Genomic DNA, 17,899 nt, shown 5'->3' with positions numbered 1-17,899 from the left:
AGCCCGCGCGCCTCCTCTATTTGTTTGGAAGGGCCCTATTACATCACTGAAGCTGTCGCTGAGGGAAGGGGGTAATCTCGACAACTCCAGTTAGACACAATATATGATTACAGACATACTTGCCAACCCTCACGAATTTTCTGGGAGACTCCCGAAATTCAGTGCCTCTCCCGAAAACCTCCCGAGACAAATATTCTCCCGAAAATCTCCCGATTTTCAGCCGGAACTGGAGGCCACGCCCCCTCCAGCTCCATGCGGACCTGAGTGAGGACAGCCTTTTTTAAATAAATCATCCAGACTAGAGATAAATTGTATTATTATGTTTATCTTACCTATACCTTACCTTTTACTATATTTTGCTAAAAACATCAAAATTAATTATATTTTTTCTGACTCCTTATTACATCCAGGCATTAGAATTATACATTAAAATAAACATATTTGAAATAATTAATTTTAAATTATCATAATAAATCATTTAAAATGACCATATTCAATTATTAAAATAATTGCTTGTTTATCAACAACTTTAGCATTTTATTCATTACATTTTGAAGCTCTCAGAAGCCAAGTTATGTTATATTCCTTAATATTTATTTATGCAAGTTTGAAGTATCAATTATCCAAACACAGTTTTGTTTGCATATTTTCAGGATGTAGAGATATATGTATAAATGTATATATATATATACCGGTATGTATGAAATACTTGACTTGGTGAATTCTAGCTGTCAATATACTCCTCCCCTCTTAACCACGCCCTCAACCACGCCCCCAACCACGCCCCCAACCACGCCCCCACGCCCCACCTCCCGAAATAGGAGGTCTCAAGGTTGGCAAGTATGATTACAGAATAAATGAAAATTAGTTGATGCAGATCATATCGCCTTGTCTCTGCTCTGTCTGCATCACGGGGGTGTTCGGCCTTGTCTCTGCTCTGTCTGCGTCACAGCGATGTTCGACCTTGTCTTTGCTCTGTCTGCGTCACGGCGGTGTTCGGCCTTGGCCGTCAGCAGGCCGAATCTGGACACAACACTGATAAAGACAACTGGCAATCTTTTAGATTGCCAGCTTGCACAGATACAAAAATACCACTTCAGCACAATTGACAATCATTTATATCAACGGCCCTTAAGCATAAAGTTATGATGATAATATATACATAATTATTCTAACACAGATAACTGACAATATGACCTGGTCCCTACACACCGGAGCTCTTGTAAAAAGAGCTCAGCAGCGCATGCACTTTTTGCGTCAGATGAAAAGAGCACGGCTCCCTCCCCCCATTCTCAGCACATTCTACAGAGGCACTATAGAGAGCCTACTGACCAACTGCATCTCTGTCTGGACTGGAGCCTGCAATGCCTCAGACTGGAAGTCTCTCCAGAGAGTGGGGAGGACAGCGGAAAAGATCATCAGGACTCCTCTTCCTCCTATCCAGGAGATTGCAAAAAGCTGCTGCCTGACCATCCATCCATCCATCCATTTTCTACCGCTTATTCCCTTCGGGGTCGCGGGGGGCGCTGGAGCCTATCTCAGCTACAATCGGGCGGAAGACGGGGTACACCCTGGACAAGTCGCCACCTCATCGCAGGGCCAACACAGATAGACAGACAACATTCACACTCACATTCACACACTAGGGGCAATTTAGTGTTGCCAATCAATCTATCCCCAGGTGCATGTCTTTGGAGGTGGGAGGAAGCCGGAGTACCCGGAGGGAACCCACGCAGTCACGGGGAGAACATGCAAACTCCACACAGAAAGATCCCGAGGCCGGGATTGAACTAACGACTACTCAGGACCTTCGTATTGTGAGGCAGACGCACTAACCCCTCTACCACCGTGCTGCCGCTGCCTGACCAGTGCTCAGAAAATCTGCAGAGACTCCTCCCACCCCCACCAAGTACTGTTTTCACTGCTGGACTCTAGAAAGAGGTTCCGCATCCTCCGTAGCAGAACCTCCAGGTTCTGTAACAGCTTCTTCCCTCAGGCCATAAGACTCTTGAACGCATCATAATAATCCCCTCAATTCCCCCCAAAAACGAATTAACTCACTGGAATATAAAGACAATATAACATACAACCATAAATGTGGATGCATATGCAAAAGTGCAATATATCTATCTGTACAGTAATCTTTTTATATCTGCACCTTATTGCTCTTTTATCCTGCACTATATGAGCTAATGCAACGAAATTCCGTTCTTGTCTGTACTGTAAAGTTCACATTTGAATGACAATAAAAAGGAAGTCTAAAATCAAAAGTGGCCCACTAGGCCAGGGGTCGGCAACCCAAAATGTTGAAAGAGCCATATAGGACCAAAAATACAAAAAAAAATCTGTCTGGAGCCGCAAAAAAATTAAAAGCCATATTACATACAGATAGTGTGTCATGAGATATACATTGAATTAAGATGACTTAAAGGAAACTAAATGACCTCAAATATAGCTACAAATGAGGCATTATGATGCAATATGTACATATAGCTAGCCTAAATAGCATGTTAGCATCGATTAGCTTGCAGTCATGCAGTGACCAAATATGTCTGATTAGCACTCCAACAAGTCAATAACATCAACAAAACTCACCTTTCATGCACAACCTTAAAAGTTTGGTGGACAAAATGAGACAGAAAAAGAAGTGGCATAAAACACGTCCTAGAAAGTTATACATGTAAACAAACTACGGTGAGTTCAAGGACCGCCAAAATTAGTAGGACAAAACGGCGCTCGCCAAATACTTGAATCAGTGAAGCATATAAGCATATAAACAGTGTGCTTTATAACAATTAGGGAGGTTTGTGTCATGTTTGTCCTCCTACAGAAACCATATTAAAACAAAAAATAGATTGTTTTCCCCTCATCTTTTTCCATTTTTCATACATTTCTGAAAAAGCTCCAGAGAGCCACTAGGGCGGCGCTAAAGAGCCGCATGCGGCGGGGTGCCGACCCCTGCACTAGGCTCACACAAAATGCTTTTTTTTTTTAGCATTTTTTTTTTTTACATCAAATTATGCTGACAATTTAATTTTTAAAAATGTGTGAGCAACATTTGTGTGCTCAAAAAATAATGTTGTCAAAATTCAGTGTTTTAAAATTGAGTGTGTAAAAATGTACTCAAGTTTCACTTCCGGTAATGAAGACTCAAGCAGTTTTTTTTTTTAAATTGTAATTAGTTATCCAATCACAGTTGCATGTGGGAGAGGGGCGGGGATAAATCAGGAAGGGGTCCAATCAGTACTGGCTTTGCAAGGCAAGGTGTTTGGATTTTGTACTGGGAAAACACGACTCTATTGGAGGAATATAACAATACACGGGAGTAATTATAACCGCAGCAAAGCTCCCGAAGGTTGGTAATAACCCTTTGAATTAAACTGATGGAAAAACCGAGATTTATAACTGCACTTTGATAAACTCAGGGAGGGACTGCGCCCGATCGCTAGCTTAAACGCTAACATGACAACATCAACGTGTTTTCACACTAAGAAACAACATACCCCGCTTTAAACTTATATAAAACATTACTGTCTGAGCAACTAATATATTAAATTGTGCACATCGATTCTACTTTTTGTGCTCTTTTAGAACGCAATTATAATAATTGATATTTCCTCAGAAGATGGTGCGTTCGAGGACCGCTGACAGAGTATGACACAGCGGCCTGCCAGAAATAATAACTAATTTTCTTTGTCACGCACTTTTCATTAAATACACGTTCAAGTGCAAGAGTACAAACCAATATGTTAAATAATAAAAACTTAGCCATTAATACAGATCAAATACTACGACCAAAACACTATCAGTGAAGAAAGAAACACAAGACATACAAAGTAATGTGTCTATTTATCTCAGTTATGTGCAAAATATATATATTACTTGGTCAAAAGTGATTCATAAGTACTTTTTGAGCACATTCAACAATACCACAATAATAAAGATAACTAATAATTTTGGTCACAATAACCACAATGTGTATTTCTCATATTGTTACATCTCTACTATATTGCTACACACCTCAATACAATATGTCTTCTACACCTGGGAGAAAAAAGAAGTCATACGAACACACCGTCTGCAGGCTAACCTTCCGGTACGCAACAGTAAGTCGGCCAAAACTGATATTTCAAAATTACTCATACTTATATGATAAAATTACTCATTTTAATTTTCCTGAGGGAACTCTCCTGAAGGAATCAATAAAGTACTATCTATCCATCTATCTATCTATCTATCTATCTATCTATCTATCTACCTACTGTACTGAATTACTGTTACTGTTGAAGACAGTAGGGCGGGCGCAAGACTGCTTACTCGACCACTACTTTTGTTGTACACCATGGGCGAGCTTGTCCGCCAATTTAATAAGCAAGATACAGTTAATCGATGTCCTCGGCACACTGTTCAGTTAATTGCACAACTTGACAACCCAAAAGCCCAGATTTATAATTTTTCAAGCAACGACACAAATATGTATTTATGTATATATATTTGTATACCTATATATCTACGTATGTCTATATATATGTATGTGTGTATATACATATAGATGTATGTATGTATATATGTATCTATATATTCATATATAGATACATATATACACATATAGAGATATACATAGTTACATATATAGATACATTTATATCGTTATATATGTGTATGTGTATATATATATATATCATTTTTACCTATATATACATATATAAACATATATACATATGAGTACATAGATACTTATATAGATACATGTATATATATACATACTAAAATATACTAATATATATATACATATATATACTGTACAGGCCAAAAGTTTGGACACACCTCATTAAATGTGTTTTCTTTATTTCCATGTCTATTTACATCGTAGATTGTCACTGAAGGCATCAAACCTATGACACCTGTGAAGTGAAACCTCTTGAAGCTCACCGAGAGAATGCCAAGAGTGTGCAAAGCAGTAATCAGAGCAAAGGGTGCCTATTTTGAAGAAACTAGAATATAAAACATGATTTCAGTTATTTCCCTTTTTTTTGTTAAGTACATAACTCCACATGTGTTCATTCATAGTTTTGATGCCTTCAGTAACAATCTACAATATAAATAGTCATGAAAATAAAGAAAACACATTGAATGAGAAAGTGTGTCCAAAATTTTGGCCTGTACTGTACATACATATGTATATATATATATGCATTTTGTGTGTTAGCTTGAAAAATGATAAATCTGGTCTTTTGGGTTTTCAAGTTGTGCAATTAACTGAACAGTGTGCCAAGGACATCGATTAAAGTGCACTGTATTTGACTGTAATTACTGTACAGTACTGTAATTAAACATTTAAATGTTGAGGAAACTAGTCAACTGAAACTAAATCAATATAAATTACTAAAATACGACTTAAACTAAAATACATTTCAGTCAAAAGACTATGACTAAAACTAAATTAAAAACTGCACTGAAGCAATGGATGCTGTCTCAGAACCAGCTCATGAGGTGAGTTTTGAAGCTGCGAACATTTTGGCACTGGATTTTTACACACTGTATTTTAACAAACTGCATTTTTAAACACAAATTTTGATGTGAAAAATTCAGTTTGCAAAATTCAAACGCAAGAATTGCGGCTACATAAATGATTTCGTAACAAAGACGCACATCAACTTCCATACTTTCTCCTCCAAACAGTGATGATTTTATTCAAAGGTCATAACAAGTGCTACTGTGTCAGGAGGTGTCAGTGTGGGCGTGGTCGAGGTCCATCAGCTGCAGCCAGGTGAAGTAGGAGTAGACCCAAGGCCTGGAGATGTCCTGGCTGTGTTGCATTCTCTCAGCCTCTACCGCCACACTCCTTTTGAAGGCCATCTGCTGCTGCAACAGCGCCACCTCCCTGCATGGAGGTACAACAGCTTGAATAAGTGCAACTACTGTCATTCCATTTTTTTTTACCTGGCAAGTAGCTCCGCCTCTAGCCTGGACTCCTCCTTGGCTTTCCACGTTTCATCGTCCTTCTGGGGCTCCTGCTCCTCGTTCCTCTGACACTCTGCTCTCCTGCTCTCGTCCGTCTCCTGCAGGTGTGAGCGCTCCTCGTTCCCCTGACACTCTGCTCTCCTGCTCTTGTCCGTCTCCTGCAGGTGCGAGCGCTCCTCCTCCGCCGGGACCATTGTGTTTGAGGTGAGGACTAGGATGTGAAGTGAAGTGAATTATATTTATATAGCGCTTTTCTCTAGTGACTCAAAGCGCTTTACATAGTGAAACCCAATAATCTAAGTTACATTTAAACCAGTGTGGGTGGCACTGGGAGCAGGTGGGTAAAGTGTCTTTCCCAAGGACACAACGGCAGTGACTAGGATGGCGTAAGCCGGGAATCGAGCCTGGAACCCTCAAGTTGCTGGCACGGCCACTCTACCAACTTAGCTATACTGTTGAACGATGCATCACAACATATCATAGCAGGCCCAAGAGACAGTGCAAACAAGGGTTGTACGGTATACCGGTACTAGTATAGTGCCGCGATACTAAAGAATCATATTCGGTACTATACCGCCTCTGAAAAGTACCGGTCCGCCACCCCCCCCCCCCCCCCTACGCCCCTGTTGTCGTCACGTCGTGTCATTGCTGGTTTACAAGCAGACGAGCATATTCGGTAGCGCACACACACAGAGTACTTACAAGCAGATACAGTCTGTAGACAGAAAAGGGAGAATGGACGCATTTTGGTCTAAAAACTAAAGATAAAGGTAAAGTCCAGCCCCATTCGGCAGTGTTTTAGCTACTTCTAAATCACTAATCCTCGCGTCCATGGCGACAAATAAAGTACGTTTCTTACAAGTATCATTATCACTGCAGGACGAGGAATAGCTAAACATGCTTCACTGCACACCGTAGGAGGATACAATAGCTCACCGCTAACAGCAAGCTAGCACTCCTGAATGTAAACAAATGCCATTGGTGGATCTACACCTGACATCCACTGTGATGATACCAAGTACAAGAGCGTATATAGTCGATACTACTAGGATTACATCGATATTTTTCATCATCACAAAATCTTTAAAAAAAATTCATATTATGTTTATAAACTGAGGAAATACGTCCCTGGACACATGAGGACTTTGAATATGACAAAGGTATGATCCTGTAACTACTTGGTATCGGATCGATACCTAAATGTGTGGTATCATCCAAAACTAATGTAAAGTGTCAAACAACAGAAGAATAAGTGATTATTACATTTTAACAGAAGTGTAGATAGAGCATGTTAACACAGAAAATAAGCAGATATTAACAGTAAATGAACAAGTAGATTAATAATCAATTTTCTACCACTTGTCCTTAATAATTTTTACAAAATAATAGGTAGATAAATGACACAATATGTTACTGCATACGTCAGCAGACTAATTAGGAGTCTTTGTTTGTTTACTTACTACTAAAAGACAAGTTGTCTTGTATGTTCACTATTATATTTAAGGACAAACTTGCAATACACACCGTAGCTCACCGGCGTCACAATGTAAACAAACACCATTAGTAGATCTACACCTAACACTGTAATGATACCAAGTACAGGTGCGTATCTAGTCGATACTACTATGGTTACGTCGATATTTTTTGGCATCACATCTTTTTTAATTTTTTTCAAATTTATGTAATGTTTCTAAACTCAGGAAATATGTCCCTGGACACATGAGGACTTTGAATATGACCAATGTATGATCCTGTAATTACTTGGTATCGGATCGATACCTAAATTTGTGGTATCATCCAAAACTAATGTAAAGCATCCAAACAACAGAAGAATGAGTGATTATTACATTTTAACAGCAGTGTAGATAGAACATGTTAAAACAGGAAATAACCAGATATTAACAGTAAATGAACAAGTACATTAATAATTCATTTTCTACCACTTGTCCTTAATAATTTTTACAAAATAATAGGTAGATAAATGACACAATATGTTACTGCATACGTCAGCAGACTAATTAGGAGTCTTTGTTTGTTTACTTACTACTAAAAAAACAAGTTGTCTTGTATGTTCACTATTTTATTTAAGGACAAACTTGCAATAAGAAATGTACTGTAAGATTTTTTGTTAAAATAAAGCCAATAATGCAATTTTTGTAGTCGCCTTTATTTATAAATGTATCGAAGTAATTTTGGTACCAGTACCGGTACCAAAATATTGGTGTCGGGTCAAAACTAGTGCAAAAATATGGGCGTCTCCTCTGACCTTTCCTCTTCTCTTCCTCCTCCTCTCTCATCTTCTGCAATCTCTCCATCTGCCGCCTGCGCTCCTCCTGCTGCCTCCTCATCCTCTGTCGCTCCGCTTCCTCCCGCCTGCCTCGTTGTTGCTCTTCCTCCTTGCCACGCTTCCTCTCCTCCTCCTCCGCCAGCCTCCTCAGTCTGTAGGCAGCAACATCTTCATGAATCCTTGGAATACGATTTATTTAAAATACCAGACCTGAGATCTTCTGCCCTCTTCCTCCTCTCCTCCTCCAGCTCCCCTCTCATCCTTTCTTGCGTTCGCTTCCTCTCCTCCTGCTGCTTCCTCTCCTCCTCCTCCACCAGCCTCCTCAGTCTGTAGGGGGCAACATCTTCATGAATCCTTGGAATACAATTTATTTAAAATACCAGACCTGAGATCTTCTGCCCTCTTCCTCCTCTCCTCCTCCAGCTCCCCTATCATCCTTTCTTGCGTCCGCTTCCTCTCCTCCTGCTGCTTCCTCTCTTCCTCCTCTCGCTCCCTCGCCCTCCTCTCCGCCTCTCGTTTCCGTCCCTCAGCCTTGTCGGCCAAACGATGGGCCTCCTCTTCCTGCTCCTGGTTCCTTCTGGAGGCCTGAAAGACGTGAACAAGTTGTTTGGACGTTTATCAACACTGCTGGCGTTCCTCAAGACTGCCTACCATGCCCACTGTAACACTTGATATGCGGCCATACGATCAGGTTATGCCACAGGTGTCAAACTCAAGGCCCAGATCTGGCCCTCCACGTCATTTTGTATGGCCCGCAAAAGCCTGGAAATATGTGCCCATAAAATACCTTCTATTTTCTTTCTTTACTTATTTTCTTACTAAAGGTATTAGGTTTTTTTTTCTAGTTTGACAGGGAAAAATATAGTGTCCAATATTGCAACAAATATTATATTATCTACAAACCCCGTTTCCATATGAGTTGGGAAATTGTGTTAGATGTAAATATAAACGAAATACAATGATTTGCAAATCCTTTTCAACCCATATTCAATTGAATGCACTACAAAGACAACATATTTGATGTTCAAGCTCATAAACTTTATTTATTTTTTTGCAAATAATAATTAATTTAGAATTTCATGGCTGCAACACGTGCCAAAGTAGTTGGGAAAGGGCATGTTCACCACTGTGTTACATGGCCTTTCCTTTTAACAACACTCAGTAAACGTTTGGGAACTGAGGAGACGCATGTTTTAAGCTTCTCAGGTGGAATTCTTTCCCATTCTTGCTTGATGTACAGCTTAAGTTGTTCAACAGTCCGGGGGTCTCCGTTGTGGTATTTTAGGCTTCATGATGCGCCACACATTTTCAATGGGAGACAGGTCTGGACTACAGGCAGGCCAGTCTAGTACCCGCACTCTTTTACTTGGCATTGTCTTGCTGAAATAAGCAGGGGCGTCCATGGTAACGTTGCTTGGATGGCAACATATGTTGCTCCAAAACCTGTATGTACCTTTCAGAATTAATGGCGCCTTCACAGATGTGTAAGTTACCCATGTCTTGGGCACTAAAACACCCCCATACCATCACAGATGCTGGCTTTTCAACTTTGCGCCTATAACAATCCGGATGGTTCTTTTCCTCTTTGGTCCGGAGGACACGACGTCCACAGTTTCCAAAAACAATTTGAAATGTGGACTCGTCAGACCACAGAACACTTTTCCACTTTGTATCAGTCCATCTTAGATGAGCTCAGGCCCAGCGAAGCCTACAGCGTTTCTGGGTGTTGTTGATAAACGGTTTTCGCCTTGCATAGAAGAGTTTTAACTTGCACTTACAGATGTAGCGACCAACTGTCGTTACTGACAGTGGGTTTCTGAAGTGTTCCTGAGCCCATGTGGTGATATCCTTTACACACTGATGTCGCTTGTTGATGCAGTACAGCCTGAGGGATCGAAGGTCACAGGCTTAGCTGCTTACGTGCAGTGATTTCTCCAGATTCTCTGAACCCTTTGATGATATTACGGACCGTAGATGGTGAAATCCCTAAATTCCTTGCAATAGCTGGTTGAGAAAGGTTTTTCTTAAACTGTTCAATAATTTGCTCACGCATTTGTTGACAAAGTGGTGAACCTCGCCCCATCCTTGTTTGTGAATGACTGAGAATTTCATGGAATCTACTTTTATACCCAATCGTGGCACCCACCGGTTCCCAATTTGCCTGTTTACCTGTGGGATATGTCTCAAATAAGTGTTTGATGAGCATTCCTCAACTTTATCAGTATTTATTGCCACCTTTCCCAACTTCTTTGTCACGTGTTGCTGGCATCAAATTCTAAAGTTAATGGTTATTTGCAAAAAAAAACAAGTTTATCAGTTTGAACATCAAATATGTTGTCTTTGTAGCATATTCAACTGAATATGGGTTGAAAAGGAATTGCAAATCATTGTATTCCGTTTATATTTACATCTAACACAATTTCCCAACTCACATGGAAACGGGGTTTGTAACTTTTTGTGTCAAAATCCAAATATATACTTAAATATCTGCTTAACGTATCCATCAGATAAGTTATCCATCAAATTGTACACTTTAAAAATGAGCAATAGATTTTACTGTAAAATTTAGGGAGTTTTTTTTACAGCATGTTACTGTAAAAACGACCAATGTTTGTTTTTTTACAGTAAAATTCTGTCGACTGAGCTGTCAGGTTTTTTGTTTTTTTTTACTGTAAAATCCACGGTGGATGATTTTATGGTACCACATTTTATTATGGTAAAAAATGGCAGTTGAGTTGTATTTCTATTTACAGTAATATGTTGTAAAAAATAATAACTATAAAAAAGCACCACCATATATTTTACAGTAAAAGTCTGGCAACTAAGCTGCCAGTTTTTTTTCTGTAAAAAACTGGTCAAATCCACAGATTTTTTTTACTATTTATGTCCATCCATCCATCCATCTTCTTCCGCTTATCCGAGGTCGGGTCGCGGGGGCAGCAGCCTAAGCAGGGAAGCCCAGACTTCCCTCTCCCCAGCCACTTCGTCCAGCTCTTCCTGTGGGACCCTGAGGCGTTCCCAGGCCAGCCGGGAGACATAGTCTTCCCAACGTGTCCTGGGTCTTCCCCGCGGCCTCCTACCGGTCGGACGTGCCCTAAACACCTCCCTAGGGAGGCGTTCGGGTGGCATCCTGACCAGATGCCCGAACCACCTCATCTGGCTCCTCTCGATGTGGAGGAGCAGCGGCTTTACTTTGAGCTCCTCCCGGATGGCAGAGCTTCTCACCCTATCTCTAAGGGAGAGCCCCGCTACCCGGCGGAGGAAACTAATTTCAGCCGCTTGTACCCGTGATCTTGTCCTTTCGGTCATAACCCAAAGCTCATGACCATAGGTGAGGATGGGAAAGTAGATCGACCGGTAAATTGAGAGCTTTGCCTTCCGGCTCAGCTCCTTCTTCACCACAACGGATCGATACAGCGTCCGCATTACTGAAGACGCCGCACCGATCCGCCTGTCGATCTCACGATCCACTCTTCCCTCACTCGTGAACAAGACTCCGAGGTACTTGAACTCCTCCACGTGGGGCAAGATCTCCTCCCCAACCCGGAGATGGCACTCCACCCTTTTCCGGGCGAGAACCATGGACTCGGACTTGGAGGTGCTGATTCTCATCCCAGTCGCTTCACACTCGGCTGCGAACCGATCCAGCGAGAGCTGAAGATCCTGGCCAGATGAAGCCATCAGGACCACATCATCTGCAAAAAGCAGAGACCTAATCCTGCAGCCACCAAACCAGATCCCCTCAACGCCTTGACTGCGCCTAGAAATTCTGTCCATAAAAGTTATGAACAGAATCGGTGACAAAGGGCAGCCTTGTGTTCTAACGATAGTTAGAACACACCCTCCGGTTCCCCTTCTTAAAGAGAGGAACCACCACCCCGGTCTGCCAATCCAGTGGTACCGCCCCCGATGTCCACGCGATGCTGCAGAGTCTTGTCAACCAAGACAGCCCCACAGCATCCAGAGCCTTAAGGAACTCCGGGCGGATCTCATCTACCCCCGGGGCCTTGCCACCGAGGAGCTTTTTAACTACCTCAGCAACCTCAGCCCCAGAAATAGGAGAGCCCACCACAGACTCCCCAGGCACTGCTTCCTCATAGGAAGACGTGTTGGTGGGATTGAGGAGGTCTTCGAAGTATTCCCTCCACCGATCCACAACATCCGCAGTCGAGGTCAGCAGAACACCATCCTCGCCATACACGGTGTTGATAGTGCACTGCTTCCCCTTCCTGAGGCGGCAGATGGTGGTCCAGAATTGCTTCGAAGCCGTCCGGAAGTCGTTTTCCATGGCCTCACCGAACTCCTCCCATGTCCGAGTTTTTGCCTCTGCGACCGCTGAAGCCGCACACCGCTTGGCCTGTCGGTACCTGTCTACTGCCTCAGGAGTCCTATGAGCCAAAAGAACCCGATAGGACTCCTTCTTCAGCTTGATGGCATCCCTCACCGCCGGTGTCCACCAACGGGTTCTAGGATTACCGCCACGACAAGCACCAACTACCTTGCGGCCACAGCTCTAATCAGCCGCCTCGACAATAGAGGCGCGGAACATGGTCCATTCGGACTCAATGTCCAGCACCTCCCTCGTGACATGTTCAAAGTTCTTCCGGAGGTGGGAATTGAAACTCTCTCTGACAGGAGACTCTGCTAGACGTTCCCAGCAAACCCTCACAATGCGTTTGGGCCTGCCAGGTCTGTCCGGCATCCTCCCCCACCATCGCAGCCAACTCACCACCAGGTGGTGATCGGTAGAAAGCTCCGCCCCTCTCTTCACCCGAGTGTCCAAAACATGAGGCCGCAAATCCAATGACACAACTACAAAGTCGATCATGGAACTGCGGCCTAGGGTGTCCTGGTGCCAAGTGCACATATGGACACCCTTATGTTTGAACATGGTGTTTGTTATGGACAATCTGTGACGGGCACAAAAGTCCAATAACAAAACACCGCTCGGGTTCAGATCCGGGCAGCCATTCTTCCCAATCACGCCTCTCCAGGTTTCACTGTCGCTGCCAACATGAGCATTGAAGTCCCCCAGTAGAACGAGGGAATCACCCGGGGGAGCACTCTCAAGTACTCCCTCAAGTGAATCCAAAAAGGGTGGGTACTCTGAGCTGCGGTTTGGCGCGTAAGCGCAAACCACAGTCAGGACCCGTTCCCCCACCCGAAGGCGGAGGGAAGCTACCCTCTCGTCCACCGGGTTGAACTCCAACGTACAGGCTCTGAGCCGGGGGGAAACAAGAATTTCCACCCCAGCCCGTCGCCTCTCACTGCCGGCAACGCCAGAGTGGAAGAGAGTCCAGCCCCTCTCGAGAGAACTGGTTCCAGAGCCCTTGCTGTGCGTCGAAGTGAGTCCGACTATATCTAGCCGGAACTTCTCCACCTCGCGCACTAGCTCAGGCTCCTTCCCCCCCAGCGAGGTGACGTTCCACGTCCCAAGAGCTAGCTTCTGTAGCCGAGGATCGGACAGCCAAGTGCCCTGCCCTCGGCTGCCGCCCAGCTCACATCGCACCCGACCTCTATGACCCCTGCTATGGGTGGTGAGCCCATTGGAGGGGGGACCCACGTTGCCTCTTCGGGCTGTGCCCGGCCGGGCCCCATGGGGACAGGCCCGGCCACCAGGCGCTCGCCACCGTGCCCCACCTGGCTCCAGAGGGGGGCCCCGGTGACCCGCGTCCGGGCGAGGGAAATCTGGGTTCCTTGTCAGTGTTATTCATAGAGATCTTCGAGCTGCTCTTTGTCTGATCCCTCACCTAGGACCAGTTTGCCTTGGGAGACCCTACCAGGGGGCATAGAAGCCCCCGGACAACATAGCTCCTAGGATCATTGGGACACGCAAACTCCTCTACCACGTTAAGGTGGCAGCTCAGAGAGGAGTACTATTTATGTATTTAAAAAAATAAATAAATAAATTCATAGGCAAATTAATTATTTACTGTTACAAGCGGCCATCTAATGGCAGCCATGACTGCGGTGTGGCCCTCAATGAAAACAAGTTTGACACCCGTGGGTTATGCTGATATAATTGTTCGGTTGGCAAAATATTCCGGTAGCTCGGGTGGAAATCCCAGAGTACACCGTAAAAAAAACTGGCAGTTCAGTCTCGGCTACAATCTTAGTCACGGGTCTTCAACGTTTTCCGGGCCACACACTCCCAAACTGGAATATCTTACTACTGTTTTTGTGCAATAGTGAGATATTCCAATATTACACCATAGCGAAGCTAATAGATGGCAGGGCAACAAGCTTGCTAATTGCTAGCTGGCAGATAATGCGCTAATTGCTAACCAACCACAAGCGTGTTAATCTCCAGCTGGCAGCTAAATACGCTTATCGCTTATTACTGGCTGGCCTCTCGCGTGCTAATCGTTATATGGCAACCAGTACGCCAATTGCTAGCTGCCAACTGGCAGCTAGGTCCTTGAATCGATAGGTGGCAACTAGTGTGCTAATTGCTACCCGCCAACCAGTAGGCTAATTGCTAGCTGGCAAATTAGGCCAGTAATCTCTAGGTGGCAACTAGCATGCTAACTGCTAGCTGGCAACTAGTGTGCTAATTGCTAGCTGGCAGTTAGCGGCGCAAATCACTAGGTGGTAATTATTACATTAATTGCTTGCTGGCCACTAGCGTGCTAATCGCAAGGTGGCAACTAGTGCATTGATCACTAGCTGGCAGCTAGTGTTAATTGCTAACTGGCAACTAGTATGCTAATTGCTAGCTATGAAATAGGGCTGTAATCTCTATGTGGCAACTAGCATGCTAATCGCTAGCGAGAAACTAAAGTGTTATTTGCTAGCTGTCAATTTCTACGTTAATTGCTAGCTGGCCATTAGCGTGCTAATTGCAGCTGGCAGCTAGGTCCTCTAATCGCTAGGTGGAAACTAGTGTGCTAATCGCTACCTGGCAATTAGTAAGCTAATTGCTAGATAGTAAATAGGGTCGTTAATTGCTAGGAGGCAACTAGCATGCTAATTTCTACCTGGAAACTAACATTCACATATATAGCTGGCAACTAGTACGCCAATTGCTACCTGGCAGTTAGTACACTATTTGCTAGCTGGCCACCAGCATGCTAATCATCAGCTGGCAGTTAGGGCTGCTAATGGCTAAGTGGCAACTAATGCGTTAATCACTAGCTAGCAACTAGTGCTAATTCGCTAACTGGCAACGAGTCTGCTAATTGCTAGCTAGCAGCAAGGGCCATTAATCGCTAGATGGCAACTAGCGCGCTAGTCGCTAGCTAGAAACTGACTAGCTGCTAACTGACTATTAGTATGCTAATTGCTAGCTGGCCACCAGCGTGCTAATTACCGACTGGCAGCTAGGTCCACCAGTCACGAGGTGGCAACTAAAGCGCTAATCGCTAGCTATCTTAAATGATAGCATGAATATCATATAAATATTCATGTTCACATCCACTGCAGGGGAATATAAAGAAATTATTCCGAATGGTTGAAGTTCAGAGCAGCAAGAAACCGAGGCGGCCAAGCGACCTTCATGAGTTCTGAGGTCTTACTAACCTCCGTCTTCACCAGGTTTAACATCAGCTGCTCGTCCGTCGCCATGACGGTAGAGCACGACGATGACAGGGCCCCGTGAGAAGACGTGAGCCCCCCCACACTTCCCTCACAGGAAGACCTCGGCGAGCTCCTGGCATGGCGGCCCGAGGATGAAGATGGAGGCGACCTGAGGACACCACCGCTGCTGCGTGGGTTTCCCCCGGACTGACCATCCGGGTCTTCTTCTTCTACCAAGGATTCCGTTTTCACTTCTGGTTTTTCAGAAGGACTTCCAGGTGATTTTAAGTAAGGATCTTCTTTTGTTTCCTGCTTGGTTGTCACTTCCTCTTTCTCCTGATCTTCCGCTTGTTCTTCATGTGAGGGAACGCTAGCATGAGCTGAAAGTGTAAAGAACTTGATTAAGATCTTACGTGGTGTTCCTCAGGGAAGCGTTTCAGGTCCACTGGTAATCTGTAAGACTTAAATCCTGCGACAATGTCTGAAATAGGGCTTCTCAACCTTTTTAACCTCAGGGCCCAACTTTTGCACGACAGAGGGGCCCAGGGCCCACTCAAATTTTACCACTAAATCTTGATTTTAGTCATATTCAATAATGATATCAAACCTGCTTACAGTTTAACAGTATAGACTTGGTCAAATGATATATATATATTTTTTTAGTTTATTATTCTTCGGTCAATGGTCAACAAAATAAACAAACAGTTGTACATTCATAGATTGAAAATGAAAATGTTGCAGACCGAAAGGGTTTAGGCTGAAGTTGAACACTTATAGCGCCTAACCCTATAAACAATGTCAAGTACAAGATGAACTTCCGAAAATTATGAAATGTCTTTTGTACAACATATTATAAATACACATTATACACAATATGAACACTGTTCAATTATATACACAGTAAAGGCATGTGAAATATTCTTATATGCGTGTTAAACCTTTGTACCAATTTATATACTATATACAAACAATTATACTTCCATTATTATTTATATCCCACATTTAGTATTTTAATTAACATAGATCATAGTATTAACTACTGTGTTGATTCAAGAGTGATATATTTTTCCAAGACATTGGTCTTAAAGTGTTTTTTAAATGTGTGAATGGACCTGGAACATTTAAAGCGATCATCCAAGCTGTTCCACAGTTGAACCCCCCTGACAGAAACACATCTACTTTTTAAGCTTGTTCTTATCTTAGCTTTCTGGAAGACAGCTGAACCTCTGAGGTCATAGGCATTCTCTCTGGGTTTGAACCTCTCCTGTAGACACCGAGGCAGCATGTGGTTATGAGCTTTGTACGTCACAATAGCAGTGTTGAGGTCAACAAGATCATGCCGTTTTAATGTTTTTAATTTAATAAACAGAGCATTGGTATGGTCATGATAATCTGCATAATTTACAATTCTAATCGCTTTCTTTTGAAGTAAGAATATAGAGTTGATGTTTGTTTTGTAATTGTTACCCCAGATTTCAACACAATAATTAAGATAAGGGAGTACGAAAGAATTATATAACATATTAAGAGCCTTTTGATTTACGGAGTTTTTGATTTTATGTAACATAGCAATATTTTTTGCCATCTTTGTCTTAAGTATATTTATGTACAGTTTCCAATTTAATTTATCATCTATATAGATTCCCAAAAAATTTGTTGAATACACCCTTTCTATCTCCATATCATCAATTCTTATATGACACTGTATGTTATTTTTCCTATTTCCAAAAATTATATATTTTGTTTTATTTAGGTTGATTGACAGTTTATTTAGGTTGATATCTATCACAAATATTAGTATCAAGGCTTAGGTCAGGCTGATTACAAAATAAATACTAATCCAATATACTGCAAAACAAAGGAGTCATAAAAATATATGTTTCTTAAATAAAATTTAGTCATATTTTTTGTGCTTTAGAAACTTCTGTGACTTTAGCTCCAGATTAGTGGCCTAGTGGTTAGAGTGTCCGTCCTGAGATCGGTAGGTTGTGAGTTCAAACCCCGGCCGAGTCATACCAAAGACTATAAAAATGGGACCCATTACCTCCCTGCTTGGCACTCAGCATCAAGGGTTGGAATTGGGCGTGAAATCACCAAAAATTATTCCCGGGCACGGCACCCCTGCTGCTCACT

The 17,899-nt window shown here is 42.9% G+C and overlaps 1 protein-coding gene across 1 annotated transcript; it reads right to left on the bottom strand.

The window, feature by feature from the left end:
- Positions 1-5,666: 5,666 nt before the first annotated feature.
- LOC133613964 (uncharacterized) lies at positions 5,667-15,906 on the bottom strand. Its single transcript, XM_072914515.1, has 6 exons — positions 15,770-15,906; positions 8,637-8,836; positions 8,462-8,578; positions 8,231-8,403; positions 5,944-6,175; positions 5,667-5,884 (listed from the first exon to the last, which is right to left on the bottom strand). Exons 1-6 carry the CDS (start codon positions 15,812-15,814, stop codon positions 5,722-5,724), a joined length of 930 nt encoding a protein of 309 aa, XP_072770616.1. The 5' UTR covers positions 15,815-15,906; the 3' UTR covers positions 5,667-5,721.
- Between the last annotated feature and the right edge of the window lie 1,993 nt (positions 15,907-17,899).

Source organism: Nerophis lumbriciformis, linkage group LG13 (genome assembly GCF_033978685.3).
Source record: "Nerophis lumbriciformis linkage group LG13, RoL_Nlum_v2.1, whole genome shotgun sequence".
NCBI classification, from domain to species: domain Eukaryota; kingdom Metazoa; phylum Chordata; class Actinopteri; order Syngnathiformes; family Syngnathidae; genus Nerophis; species Nerophis lumbriciformis.
This window is presented reverse-complemented; position numbering and strand designations above follow the sequence as displayed.

Excerpts from the sequence above, each read along its gene's own strand:
- LOC133613964 (XM_072914515.1), bottom strand. The coding sequence starts at position 15,814 with ATGGCGACGGACGAGCAGCTGATGTTAAACCTGGTGAAGACGGAG. Across the intron at positions 6,176-8,230 it reads GGAGGAAGAGAAGAGGAAAG|TCCTCACCTCAAACACAATG; the intron begins GTCAGAGGAGAC and ends TTCACATCCTAG. Across the intron at positions 5,885-5,943 it reads GAGGCGGAGCTACTTGCCAG|GGAGGTGGCGCTGTTGCAGC; the intron begins GTAAAAAAAAAT and ends ACCTCCATGCAG.